The 12679-nt window shown below is 43.5% G+C and overlaps 4 protein-coding genes and 1 non-coding gene across 5 annotated transcripts; all 5 read left to right on the top strand.

Annotated features, from left to right (window-relative positions):
* The first annotated feature begins 46 nt into the window (after positions 1-46).
* On the top strand, positions 47-129 carry O0I10_007382. Its single transcript has one exon. It is a non-coding gene; the product is annotated as a tRNA-Leu (tRNA).
* Positions 130-2446: 2317 nt separating this feature from the next.
* O0I10_007381 (uncharacterized protein) lies at positions 2447-3817 on the top strand (the record flags this gene model as incomplete). The annotated part of the gene is made up of 7 exons (XM_058487399.1): positions 2447-2505; positions 2573-2633; positions 2704-2714; positions 2784-2884; positions 2949-3293; positions 3355-3708; positions 3777-3817. 7 exons carry the CDS (start codon positions 2447-2449, stop codon positions 3815-3817), a joined length of 972 nt encoding a protein of 323 aa, XP_058341960.1.
* Positions 3818-4608: 791 nt separating this feature from the next.
* On the top strand, positions 4609-5512 carry O0I10_007380 (uncharacterized protein; the record flags this gene model as incomplete). The annotated part of the gene is made up of 6 exons (XM_058487398.1): positions 4609-4682; positions 4795-4928; positions 5020-5041; positions 5103-5211; positions 5283-5318; positions 5381-5512. The coding sequence occupies 6 exons, from the start codon at positions 4609-4611 to the stop codon at positions 5510-5512; spliced, it is 507 nt and encodes a 168-aa protein (XP_058341959.1).
* Positions 5513-7027: 1515 nt separating this feature from the next.
* O0I10_007379 (uncharacterized protein) lies at positions 7028-8059 on the top strand (the record flags this gene model as incomplete). The annotated part of the gene is made up of 2 exons (XM_058487397.1): positions 7028-7367; positions 7431-8059. 2 exons carry the CDS (start codon positions 7028-7030, stop codon positions 8057-8059), a joined length of 969 nt encoding a protein of 322 aa, XP_058341958.1.
* A 4127-nt stretch (positions 8060-12186) lies between these two features.
* On the top strand, positions 12187-12570 carry O0I10_007378 (uncharacterized protein; the record flags this gene model as incomplete). The annotated part of the gene is made up of 1 exon (XM_058487396.1): positions 12187-12570. One exon carries the CDS (start codon positions 12187-12189, stop codon positions 12568-12570), a length of 384 nt encoding a protein of 127 aa, XP_058341957.1.
* Positions 12571-12679: the final 109 nt, after the last annotated feature.

Raw genomic sequence — 12679 nt, 5'->3', positions numbered from 1 at the left:
GCAAGTCTCTGCACAAAATGAAAAGTGTAGAGAAAGCGAAAGAGATGGAGAGATGGCCGAGTTGGTCTAAGGCGTCAGGTTAAGGCCCTGATCTCTTCGGAGGCGTGGGTTCGAATCCCACTCTCTTCACTTCTTTTTTGTTTTCTTTGGATTTGTGGTCACGTGATATGATTTTTGATGGTAGAATGCGTTTTTGCGGTGTATGTCGTAGTGAGGGATGTGCATACCTTTTAACGGGTATAAGCTCGGTGATATGATATATATGACCAAAGGTTAAAGACCCAAGGTAGTCTCTTACAGAACCCTTAGTATAACGCATATGCATACGTAGAGAAAATAAAACCAACCTCTGAGACCGATGTTTATATCTTACTCTAATGGTGGGTGTATACGAAGACTAATGTGATCACATGTTCAGGTCATAGTCTCGGTTCAAGCCAACAATGGCCAAAAGATAGAGAGACGAGAACTTTAGGATCCTCATTATTCAAAGAGAAGGAATGTTCATGACACAGGTTAAGAGATGGTGTTGCATGATGTATATAAAAATTTCATCTTCTAATGACAAGATACCATGAAAGGATAAGACTTTATTAGAACTATACACTCACGAAGAGCTTTATCCACGGAAGCTGAGGATAAGAATTGAAACAGAAATAGACATTAAGACTTGGGGAAAGGTTTTCTCTTAAGCAACTTGTTTATTGAAAATGTGATAGGCGTTTAATGGTCATTGCCTATGATGAAACTTGCCACCTGGAAAGCGATCAACGAATCTTCACCGTTGTATTCTCCTACTATCTCGAGGTATCCACTGTCACTGAAATGATGTAATGTCCTTGAATGGTACATGGTGCAGTATAATTGTGGTCAAACCCTTGACAACGTTCTCTTGATTGGTGTGCCATTGGAGGCTGTTGTAACGTATGAATACAAGTAGAAAGAAAGGTCGTATGATAGTGTTAATGACAACAACCTTGTTTATATGTGAGTGGGCGTGGGTGTTGTTGTCATGATGAATCAATATGATAAAGTGGTCAAGCATCTTGGAGCACTGAGTCAAAGTGATGGAAAACCAACTGGTGATAAATCCCACCTGCCACTTGAAAGGTGATCTTTGTAGGTGACATAAGTATGTCCGGTTGGGCGTGTATCCATATTGGATTCTAGGATCGTATCGCAAAGATGCCATTAATACACATTTCGTTCCTCTTCATGCGTAAAATACTGATACGTACATTTATAATCGCCGTTGAAAGGAAGGCACCATTGCTGACAGCGGTAAAAGTGATGATAGACAGCTTGTATTAATCGTAGTAGTGGTAGATCATAGCCATTTGAAGGGGGAGCGTGGCAGGTTGGTCAAGGTCACTCGTTCTGATGCGCTTGGTGAATGTATGGTACTCCTTGCATAACGAATAGTGGGAGATGTCAAAGAGATCAAGTATCCTCTTCATCCATACGCGCCTGATTATCATGCATCGTCCACTTGCCATCATCATCGCCATGCCAATTGCTATGCTGCTATCAACTTCAAACACGCCGCCTTCACAAGGGACACATCGCTGAACAAGGACCATCAAGATCGTCTGTCTTTGACATGCCCATGCTGAACCTCCATTTACAGCCAAGGCAATGTTGCTGCACCTGCTGTGGATTGAATTGCTGCATTGTCCACATTGGATCCGATCTTCAACAGCAAAAGTCGACTCGAGTTTGTTCCTTGGTACAAAAAGGAAAAAGGGGCGTTCCTAGAAAAGTAGCTTGCATGATTCTTATGCGTTTCAGATGACGACCTTCCATTAGATTAGCTACTGTTCACAACTCCAATAAAGCAACCAAGTTACCTATTGCCATGGAAACAGGTCTTGTGAAGCGAATCAAGATGATCATGTCATAGTTAATGGTACCACGTCTTGTGGAGTGGAAACGGTAGACATCTTCCACCAATCGGTGATTTGTTTGTTTCCCGCTGTTGGTTAAAAAGCAGGTGCTTCCCGCACAACAACACCGCCGCCAAGTGATAGATAAAAGGGGTTGGGTTATCTTCATCCTTTCATTGTTTTGCCTCTAGTAGTATACGATGATCAGCATAATAAACCATTTCGTATTCCAATACCAAAGGGACTTCATGAACATTGATCACAAGACCCACATCATCCACATTGGGACAAATATCCCGAGCATCGTATCAAGAATAACGTCTTGTGCTTTGACTTTGGTGATACAGCAGTAAAGGGACCTCTTTCCTTCTATGTCAGCTTGGTGAATCTCTCCAATCCAATGAGCTTATTTTCCGAAAAGAACAACATCTTTCGCCCCCGCATCGTCCAACACTGACCGCCTTATTTTCTCACCACCAGAAAGCTATAAAATGTTCTGACATTCGATTGCATACTCGGGCTTCTCTTTGTTTTCATTTATCCCTTTCATATAATTCACAACAATGGCTCAACAACAACATCTCACTTTGAACCGCACCGGCGACAAGATGCCTTTCGTTGGGTAAGTGGTTATCGGCTCTTCCCCTCCCCCCAAATCCATGAACTCTTACTAAATGGTGTCCTGGTAGTTTCGGCTGCTGGAAGGTCGAAAACGAGGCTGCAGAGGAGACCGTTTATAATGCTATCAAGGTACGCATTGCAATATGGCATTGTTTTATTTGCTTTGATTTACTAAACCATGTGATGTGTTATCATCTAGGCTGGTGTCAGGTATGATTCCAAAAGGACTCCTCTTTTTCTTGTTCCTCCATGCTGAGCGTGTGCATTTGCTTTCAACAGATTGATCGATGGTGCTGGCGATTACGGTAATGAGGTTGAGGTGGGTCGTGGCATTAACAAGGCCATCAACGAGGGTATTGTCAAGCGTGAGGACCTCTTTGGTAAGTTGGATCAAACAAAGGTTGGCAAGAAGCAAGGTTATTGACGACGCTATTATGGCATCAGTTACCACCAAGCTCTGGAACACCTATCACCACAAGGACAATGTGCGCCCTGCTTTCGAAAAGCAACTCAAGGACATGGGTCTCGATTATGTCGATCTTTATCTCATCCATTTCCCTGTTCCTTTGAAGCACGTTGCTTTGGAAACCGCTTATCCACCAGGCTGGTATCAACCCAATGGTGCCACCGAGGTTGAGTTTGAACGCTCTCCCATGCAAGATTGCTGGCGCGAGATGGAAAAGATTGCCGAGTCTGGCAAGGCCAAGAACATTGGTATCTCCAACTTTAATGTCCAACTCATTTTGGATCTCTTGACCTATGCCAACATCAAGCCCGCTGTCCTCCAAGGTAAATACAAAGAATGACACCACCATCACATGTTGTCTCATTGTTGTCGTTATTTTCATAGTCGAACTTCACCCCTATCTCCAACAAACCCGCCTTGTTGAATGGGTCCAAAAGCAAGGCATTCAAGTTACCGCCTACTCTTCCTTTGGTCCTGCTTCCTTTATTCAACTCACTGATGATGGCAAGACTGCTGAACCTCTTCTCGGTCATAAGGTTATCACTGATATTGCCGCCAAGCACGGCAAGACCGCTGCTCAAGTCCTTCTCCGCTGGTCGATCGAACGTGGAGTCGCTGTTATCCCCAAGAGCATGAATGTTGAACGCACCCGTACCAACATTGATCTTTTCTCTTTCTCCTTGGATAAGGACGACTTGGAAGCTATTGCCAAACTTGAGCTTGGGTTGCGTTTCAATGGTAAGTCATGGATGGTAAAAGAGGATATACAACAACCATACTCATTATGCCCTTTCCCCCCTTTACAGATCCCTTCTCCTATGGCTTTGGCCTTCCTCTCTTCTGCTAAACAGCCTCCCACTCTTGGACCTTGCTCATGAAAAGAGTTTAGTTACCCGACTCGCGATTGTATTATATCATTAAGGCTGGCACTTTTTACATTTGTTATATATAAAACATTGAATTGTATCGAGTACAAGGTGGTTTTTTAATAAGAACACCGATGAGCATCGAATGCTAGCGAAACATTCGCTCTGCATTTTGTATCACATTTGACAGAATGACTTGGATTGTTGGGGCTGTTTCCATTTTTGTAGAGGCATTGCGATTTGGCATGGTTCATTTTACTTTGGGAGCAGAGTGATGTTATAAAGTCATCAGTTTAGTAGTTCAGCGGATGATTGCGGAGCCCGAGAACGTGGATTGTTACGAGACATCGATCAGAAAGACGTAATTGATATGGGACTTTTCCGACTAAATGACCTAAAAGGCATCGATATCGATAAACTACATATGTTATAGCAAGATCCAAATCTTCAATATCATCGGCAAAAGATCACTCATCCATCTTGCGTAATGTCTCAGGCACAAAGACGGTTGTTTCATTGACGAAAACAAGACAAAGGATACCCATGTGCATTACGCATACAGTCACCCTCCTCCAAGCACAGCACATTGATGGGCCATAATGAACGCTAATGTAATCAAGGATTTTTATAGGGCAAGAGCAGCTACATAGTTCTTAAACAAAATAAAAGACGAGGATGTATTGTATCAAAGGAGAAGATAGTATGTGGGTGGTGGGTATACGAAGGTGGTTTATATTAGTCTAGTGCAGGAGGCGGCCTACTATTTCTGCGGATGCGAAAACCAATATCGTTGTCGTGCAAAGCCCTCCGCTCAGCTTTACAAACCTCATCCTCGACCCAATGGCAGTAAGGATCCCCTTTCAACACTACCTGCACGCGTGATGCCACCCATGGCCCCCTTGGATTACTCCATTTGCTCAATTGTCTGGTACTAGATAAACTGGCTTCTTCTCGTCAGCCGTCAGGGCAAAGTTCGGTTGACCAAATGGTTCATTACCATCCCTCCCAAGGAAAAGCAAAAGATCGTCAAGGATGCAACACAATTGGTACTTGCGCGACGAGTGAAAATGTGCAACTTTTTGGAATACAAAGGTAAGGTGGATGGATACGGTTGCCCCGGGTTTGGGCGTTGTCCAGTGGACGGATATCATGCTCATTTCCAAATATATACATCCCTCTTTAGACCAAAAGATTGTTTATCGAAGGTATGATATGCTTTTTGCAAGAGATACGGGATGATGATAACTAATGGTTGGATTGGAAAAGATATGCAAGCCTGTTCTTTGTGGCCGGTATCAACCAAGACGATAATGAATTGATCACCCTGGAAATCATCCATCGTTATGTGGAAATCTTGGATCGCTATTTTGGCAATGTAAGTAGAAGAGCTGGATTGGATGTATGCGAGATCATGCATTGACATGCATTGGTTATGGATGATGCTAGGTATGCGAATTGGACTTGATCTTCAACTTTCAAAAGGTAAATGCACCCACATCCTTCCTTTAATGTACATCCCAATGCTCACTTTTTTATCTCTCAAGGCATATTTCATTCTCGACGAGCTGATAATTGCTGGTGAAATGCAAGAGACGAGCAAAAAGTCTGTTCTACGTGTGATTACCCAGCAAGACCAATTCGAGGATCAAGAAGTGAATGAGCAGAAATCAGGATAAGAGTAGAATACGGATACCAATAAACTTGTAGATGCCAAGATTCATTGCACGGCTTGTTTAGCCCCGTATGTGGGCAAATCGATATATGGGATGGATATGCATGATTACAAGACATATTTGTGATGTTGTTTGATTATGCGTGATACTATTATAACAAGGTTTTCATGGTCGCAACTTTGATCGTCAACGATGAGGATGCTCAAGATATGATGATGTTGGGGGAAAAGGGCAAAAAAGAATATTCCTGGGGGAGGTTACCAAGATAGGGATGCTGATATCGGATAGTTATCAGAAAAGCACATGTAAGTATCATAAAGGATTCCAGGGTCGACAGCGTGAGAAGAACAAAATGGAACTTTGTGAGTCCAGATTACTTCCGACCAACCAACGACATATGCTGACCTATAGCAGAAGAAGTGTATATCTCCCGTATATCGACAACAGATCTTCTTTCGCAGGTGAGGAAAGAAAAGAATAAACAGTGATCTGTCACTCCTTCCAGTTTTGGATACCATGACGTTTTGCTTGAAAGGGTAACCCTTTTTCTGTAATACATGGTTATACATACATACTTTCTCGAGCCTGTCTCTTGTCAAAGAGACATCTTTGTTGGATGGTTGCTTACCTTACCATTTACCCCAGATTCGCCTTGGCCAACAGCGGGGAAGTGATTGCAAAATCCCGCACGGGTCATTTTATCCGTCATACTTTGATACGTCGATAGCATGTTCGATGAGTTTCTTAAGGAAAGCCCGACAATAATCTTGATCTGTTCTTGATAAAGCTAAACACCGCCCTGAACAAAAGCATATGCGTGGGCGTACTTTTGCCCCTCATCGCTGGTTTCATTCTCTCTCACCTCCGGACAAGACATTGTGGTGTCCGACGGAAGATGAATTAGTGATGTCGGCATTGTGGAATTTTGCGCTTTGACAAACGTCCACACTGACCATGTAGCGGGGAAGAGAAAAAGTGAGAACAATGACCATGTCAGCCTTGCTTTTACTCATGTCAACAATTTTCATAAACTTTGTGGGAAAGAGATCGCCATTTGTGTGCATGTATATGATCTATGTGCAAGCATCAAAACGGGAAATTTTCCCGTACTCGTCAGGTTACTCTATATTTGCTTGTTGCCATGCGTTGCATTTGTGTGGTCCCCCGGCCTAATCCAGGGGCAGGGCAAAAGGCAAGAAGCAAGTTACATTTACGTGTTTTGGGTAAGCTAAACCAAAAACAGCAATATACAGAAACTCAGTTTCTGTAAACGCAAATGCAACGATGATGATAGAAAACGACGCAGAATACACTTTGACACAGATTTCCAAATGAGATTGATATGACGACATTCAATCGAGCGACCAGGCCATCGAGTCCTTGACACAAGAAACATATGGACGCTAAGATGGCAGCATGCAAAAAGTATATATAGGGCCACCAATTCGCCCATCTTGTCATTCTACATCAACTCTTCTACTATTTACTCTTAACAACTCAAACACATACACAAGCAAAATGACCGTCGAATACATCACTCTTCAACCCTCTGGTGACAAGATGCCCCTTATTGGCTTCGGCTGCTGGAAGGTTACTCCCGATGTTGCCCCAGAGACTATCTACAATGCCATTCGTTGCGGTTATCGATTGATCGATAGCGCCAGCAATTACAAGAACGAACAAGCCATTGGCAAGGGTATCAAGATGGCTATCGATGAAGGCATTGTGAAGCGTGAAGACCTCTTTATCACCACCAAGCTTTGGTCCACTTATCACAAGAAGGAGCATGTTCGCAAGGCATGTGAAAAGCAATTGGCAGATCTTGGTCTTGATTACGTTGACATGTTCCTCGTACATTGTAAGTTTATCATGTCCTTGATATAGAAAGGGTTGTTGATCATTAACAACTTTTATCTTCTAGTCCCTCTTCCTCTCAAGTATGTGCCTATCGAAGAAAAGTATCCCCCTGGCTGGTATCAACCTGGTGAAGAGACCATCACCTTGGATCGTGCACCAATGCACGAGTGCTGGGGTGAAATGGAAAAACTCGTTGAAGCAGGCCTTGTTCGCAACATTGGTGTCTCCAATTTCAACGTCCAATTGTTGATGGATATGCTTACTTATGCCAACATTAAGCCTTCTCTTCTTCAAGTTGAATTGCATCCTTATCTTCAACAAGAGCACCTCGTCAAGTGGGTACAAGCTCAAGGCATCGCTGTTACTGCATACTCTTCCTTTGGTCCCACCTCATTTGTTTCCACTGGTTCCAGACGTGCCAAGTCGGTTGAACCTCTCTTTGAGAACCCTGTCATCAAGGACATTGCCGCCAAGTACAACCGTAATCCTTCCGAAGTTGCTTTGCGATGGTCTCTTGAACGCAACGTTGCTGTTGTCCCCAAGTCTCTTAATGTCGACCGCATGAAGATGAACCTTGAAGCCCTTAACTGGTCCATGGATGAGGAAGATGTTCAAGCTATCAACCAACTCGATATGGGTCTTCGATTTAACGACCCTATGGTCAACGCACAAAAGCTTCCCATCTTCTACTAAGTTCATTCTCCCCTCATCTCTCCCCTTCTTTACCACATCCTCTTATTCCGATTACCTCTCCATAGAGTGACATGTATATTACCATAGTGAAACCGCCGAAATAACTCTTGTCGCGAAAATAAATTAAGCGCTGTAGATATCCACAAAGTTATCGAGCATATTGTTGGGCATTTGGCCATCATGAAAACAATCTACTAGCATAGCTTGCTGCAGCACCAAGTCAAATCTCCCTTTTGAGTGATTCGTTTACGGTAGGCAGCTGTAAATGAATAAGATTTACTTTGGTGATCATGTAGACTGGATGGTATTCATTAGACAACAATGGTCGTCATCCACCATGCTGACCTTTATATTATGGATGCATTGATGACCATTGTTGATGTTCTCACAAAGATGTCGCTTTTTGTTTTGAAGAGTAATAATAATGAGGGCTTTCTTTTATTGTTCTCGAGCGTTGAAAGAGGCGATATCTATAAAGGTATTTTGATATGGTCGGGTCCGAGGCCGTTAAATCCCCAGCTCATTTACTCTCTTCCACAATACACCCTCCTTTTGCAACTGTTGACCCTTTAAAAAGTAACTATCACCACCAGCACCACATGTGAACGATTGCCTGCTACAACCCACCATGTCACCCCCACATTGCCTTGATCCGATTGTCTTTGACTGAATGGCAATTCCATGGCGTGTGCACAGTCTTCTTGTCACTCTACCACAACACACGAGTCTCTTGGCACAACACACGCTCTTGCACATCCCTCTTCCAAGATCATGCGTAACAGCATTCATTCCAGCAGTTGCCATTAGCGAGGTCTCTACTTCATTGCCTCGAACAGCGTTATTTACTTGCAGCAGCTTGCCTTACAGCCTTTTCATGCGAACAACAGATAGCCATTGGATAGAAGCAGCTTTATTTACGTGTAGCAACGTGCTTCAATACATACAGCTTACTATGGATATGGATCTGGATACTTCATTGCTTTGATACATGGGATGGAAGGATTGTGGATCTATTGACCGGGTTGGTTTCCTTGTTGGCCTATTTAAAACGTGATGTCCAGTTTTGATGCCCCGCTATCAGCCATCAACTATGCCGCAATACAAGCCGTCTTTAACTGGTTGAGCTGCGATGGAAAGTGACCCATGAAGAGAGGGACCAAGGGTCGATGGGAAAGGGAGCGTATCAGTAGCTGCCTCTGGGGCTTCTTTCTACCAACATATTGGGTTTGTAAAGGTTACGAATTCAATCAAGGCAAGGATTATTTGTCGCGTCGTCAGGAGGAAGGATGGATCATACCATATGCATACGGCTGAGGATGATGATAGACTGGATGTATTTGACGAGAGGGCTTATATCTCAAAGGAGGTGTTTCGCAGCTATGGATGATATTGGAGTACTCAAGCCAAAGCATACAGCACCCATTGTGCAATCATGGATGAAGGGTGATCATGACGACAGCAATCAAGAATAAGATGCCACAATTATCCCTGATGACTCTAGATGCTTCGCCCATACCCTATTCCATTTGGCTATATTGTTTCCTTATGCATCATGTATCTACTTGATAAACATCCACAGACAGTGTGCTACGTGTTCTTCGACTTTTTATTGAATGAAAATTTGATTCAACATAATACTTTGGGTATCGTACTATTAGCTCAGATGTGCAAGGAGTGGACCACTTGGTTATTTTCTGCATTGAAGGGGGACAGCAAATTCGACGGGTGGAAAGCGAGATATCATACTTGGTAGGGGGGTTATACAGTAGGTTACACAAGTTGGTTCAGGAGTGGAGCTGCGATCGATGTGATTGCGCACAGACCTGATAGCTTAATTACGAGGGCTGTTCTCAATTGAAGTCTTGAGCAGTGATCATTCTTATGGAGCTAAAAGCATAGGATATTGTGGAGGGTACGTATAAACAGTGATAGCTGTAGCAAGCGGGGTGGTATGGAGTGCACGAATTGGAGCGAACAGGAAGAACAAAGAGACCACTCTTCTTCACTTCCACTTCACAAAAAAAGGTAAGCTTGTCTCCATTTACAAGCTACAACGCGTTAATTGCTGGCATTCCTTCCAATGTACAGCGTTCATTGGGGTGAACATGTGGTCAATGGCGACACTTTCCAGCTGCAGACATTCAACAACAAGTACGCGCGCGATCTGCCCATGACTCAAGCTTCCATTGCAATTAGAACATGTACGTTCCATCGCTGCATTACTTTATTGTTCAAGCTGGGCATTGTGGTTCTAAAGTTCACGTGTAGTTTGCTGTTCTCGCGTTCATACGAGATTCAAAGGGGGTGTCGTGTGTCGCGTGTATGCTTTCCATGGTTCTCATCAAGGAGGGTCGCAACCTATTGTTACTATGGGTATGTCGACATGAAAAGCGAATGCTATTGTTACCTTACATTGCATTTACTGTAGCTTGGACACGTTGGATTATGGTACCTCTGGCAGCAACAGGATACGGATCTCAAAGCAAGAATGCTGTATGGTTGGCTCAATGGTATGTGTGGTATTGGATCTACAAGCAGACCCTGTTAATTAACAAGACTTACAGTGAAACAGCAGCAGCACCTACTGGATGGCATGGATATACGGTTTCTATTTGAGGCAAAGATGTTATTTAGAATACCACAAGGTAAGAGTGTTCATTATGATGGGATTGGTTAGATTCAAGTGAACTTACCAAGTACCATACAGTGGCAGAGCCTCTTTCGGCGATACTATTATTATCACGGCTGCACGTCAAGGATGTCATTGTATAGTACTGTCCTCTCCTGGGGAATTTTGGCCCGGAAACAGTGTGACTCAAGATGCGGCCTCAGGGATTTAAAAATGCATCCGCTGTGCGCACGGCCTCCATCCAAGTACGGCTATTGATTTCCTTGCCTACAGAGAGAAGGTGGATATCTCTTATGATGCCAATTTCAGGATCCAATGAGAGTATGGTACATATGGTGGCATACCTTGGCGCTGCAGGTTGATTATTGTATTGCCTTCGGATGGTGTATTTGGTTACAATTCCTTGTGATCACCATGGTTCAGGGCGTCGTGTGGATTCCTTACCGAGTTGTCCACAATGAGAGTTCTCAAGACGTCTTCACATTGCCTCTTTTGGGTATGCTGACAACAAAAGCGTGTGGGTTGGTTTTACTTGTTATCTCACATTGCGTTTATGGTAGGTTGAACATGTTGGATGATGGTACCTCTGGCAGCAACAAGACACGGATCTCAAAGCAAGAATGCTGTATGGTTGGCTCAATGGTATGCGTGGTATTGGATCTACAAAGCGAAACCTGTGAATTAACGAGACTTACAGTGAAACAGCAGCAAGACAATATGGATGACATGGAGATACGGTTTTATTTGAGGCCATGATGCTATTGAGAAATACCACAAGGTAAGAGTGTTCATTATGATGGGATTGGTGTGATTCAAGTGGACTTACCAAACACCATACAGTGGCAGAGCCTCTTTCGGCGATACTATTATTATCAAGGCTGCACGTCAAGGACGTCATTGTACTGTACTTTCCTGTGGAGCTCTACATGTTGTGCCCGGGGACAGTGCGACTCACGTTGCGGCCTCAGGGATTTAAAAATGCATCCTCTGTTCGCACGGCTCCATCGTTTCACGGCTATTGATCTCCTTGCCTTTAGAGAGAAGATGGGTATCTCTATTGATGCACTTCATCGCGTCGATCCACAGGAGAGTGCCGGTACTATGTCGTTTCTTTGGCTGTGCGCTTTTATTATTACTTTACATCCTGATGGCCTATTTGGTTCCCAAGTCTACGGGTGATGATTGCATGATTCAGGTATGTATGACTCTCATGCTTTTTGGAGACCTTTGCTGAAACGCCTACCATTATTATTTAGAGGGACCATTGCAGAGAGCTACTTGGTCTTTTGGTGCTTTGGAGTTTACAAGATCACAGCTATGATTGCTAAGTATTTATTCGATGGGTTTGGAAAGTTGTTTACGATGCAACTTTTATACGTAGGTGAATCATGTCAGCAATCGGGAAAAGTGCGTTTATCTCTTGGTGTCATCAAATCCTTATTTCATTTCTGTGGTTGGTTACCAAACAACGGGCGATTTCTCTGAAGAGTGTCCGCCAATGCAAGTCTCTTGTGAGTGGATTTTATCAGCAAAAAACAACAGCATCCATATGGTTGGTTCCATATCAAGCTTTATCCCATCATCTGGTTCTTCTCGTTATCAGCAATTCGGTGGGCATCCTGACATGAAGGTCTCTTATCGATTGATCACATCAGCAGCAAGGAACAACTTGTATATCTTTGGTATCAGCAAGCTTTCTATCTCTTGGTGGTTCTGGTTATTGGCGATTCCTTTGATGGATCTCTACAACTATACGTGTCTTATGGATGGATCATGTCATCAACAAGCAATGAGAGCCCGCGTTGACATCTTTTGTGTTACCAAGGTCATTCATGCATCTCGTCAAGGACTCCATCGTCAAGCTGCATTCCATACCCAATGAAAAAGGATTGGTATCTCATTCATATCGGCTATATCACTGAGAGTACTCCCACCCGCAGCTAGGATGCTGGTTTGGGCTTTTCGATGGATGATTTTTCGATTTGCATGTG

Source organism: Lichtheimia ornata (genome assembly GCF_029851405.1).
Source record: "Lichtheimia ornata isolate CBS 291.66 chromosome Unknown scaffold00035, whole genome shotgun sequence".
NCBI lineage: Eukaryota > Fungi > Mucoromycota > Mucoromycetes > Mucorales > Lichtheimiaceae > Lichtheimia > Lichtheimia ornata.
This window is presented reverse-complemented; position numbering and strand designations above follow the sequence as displayed.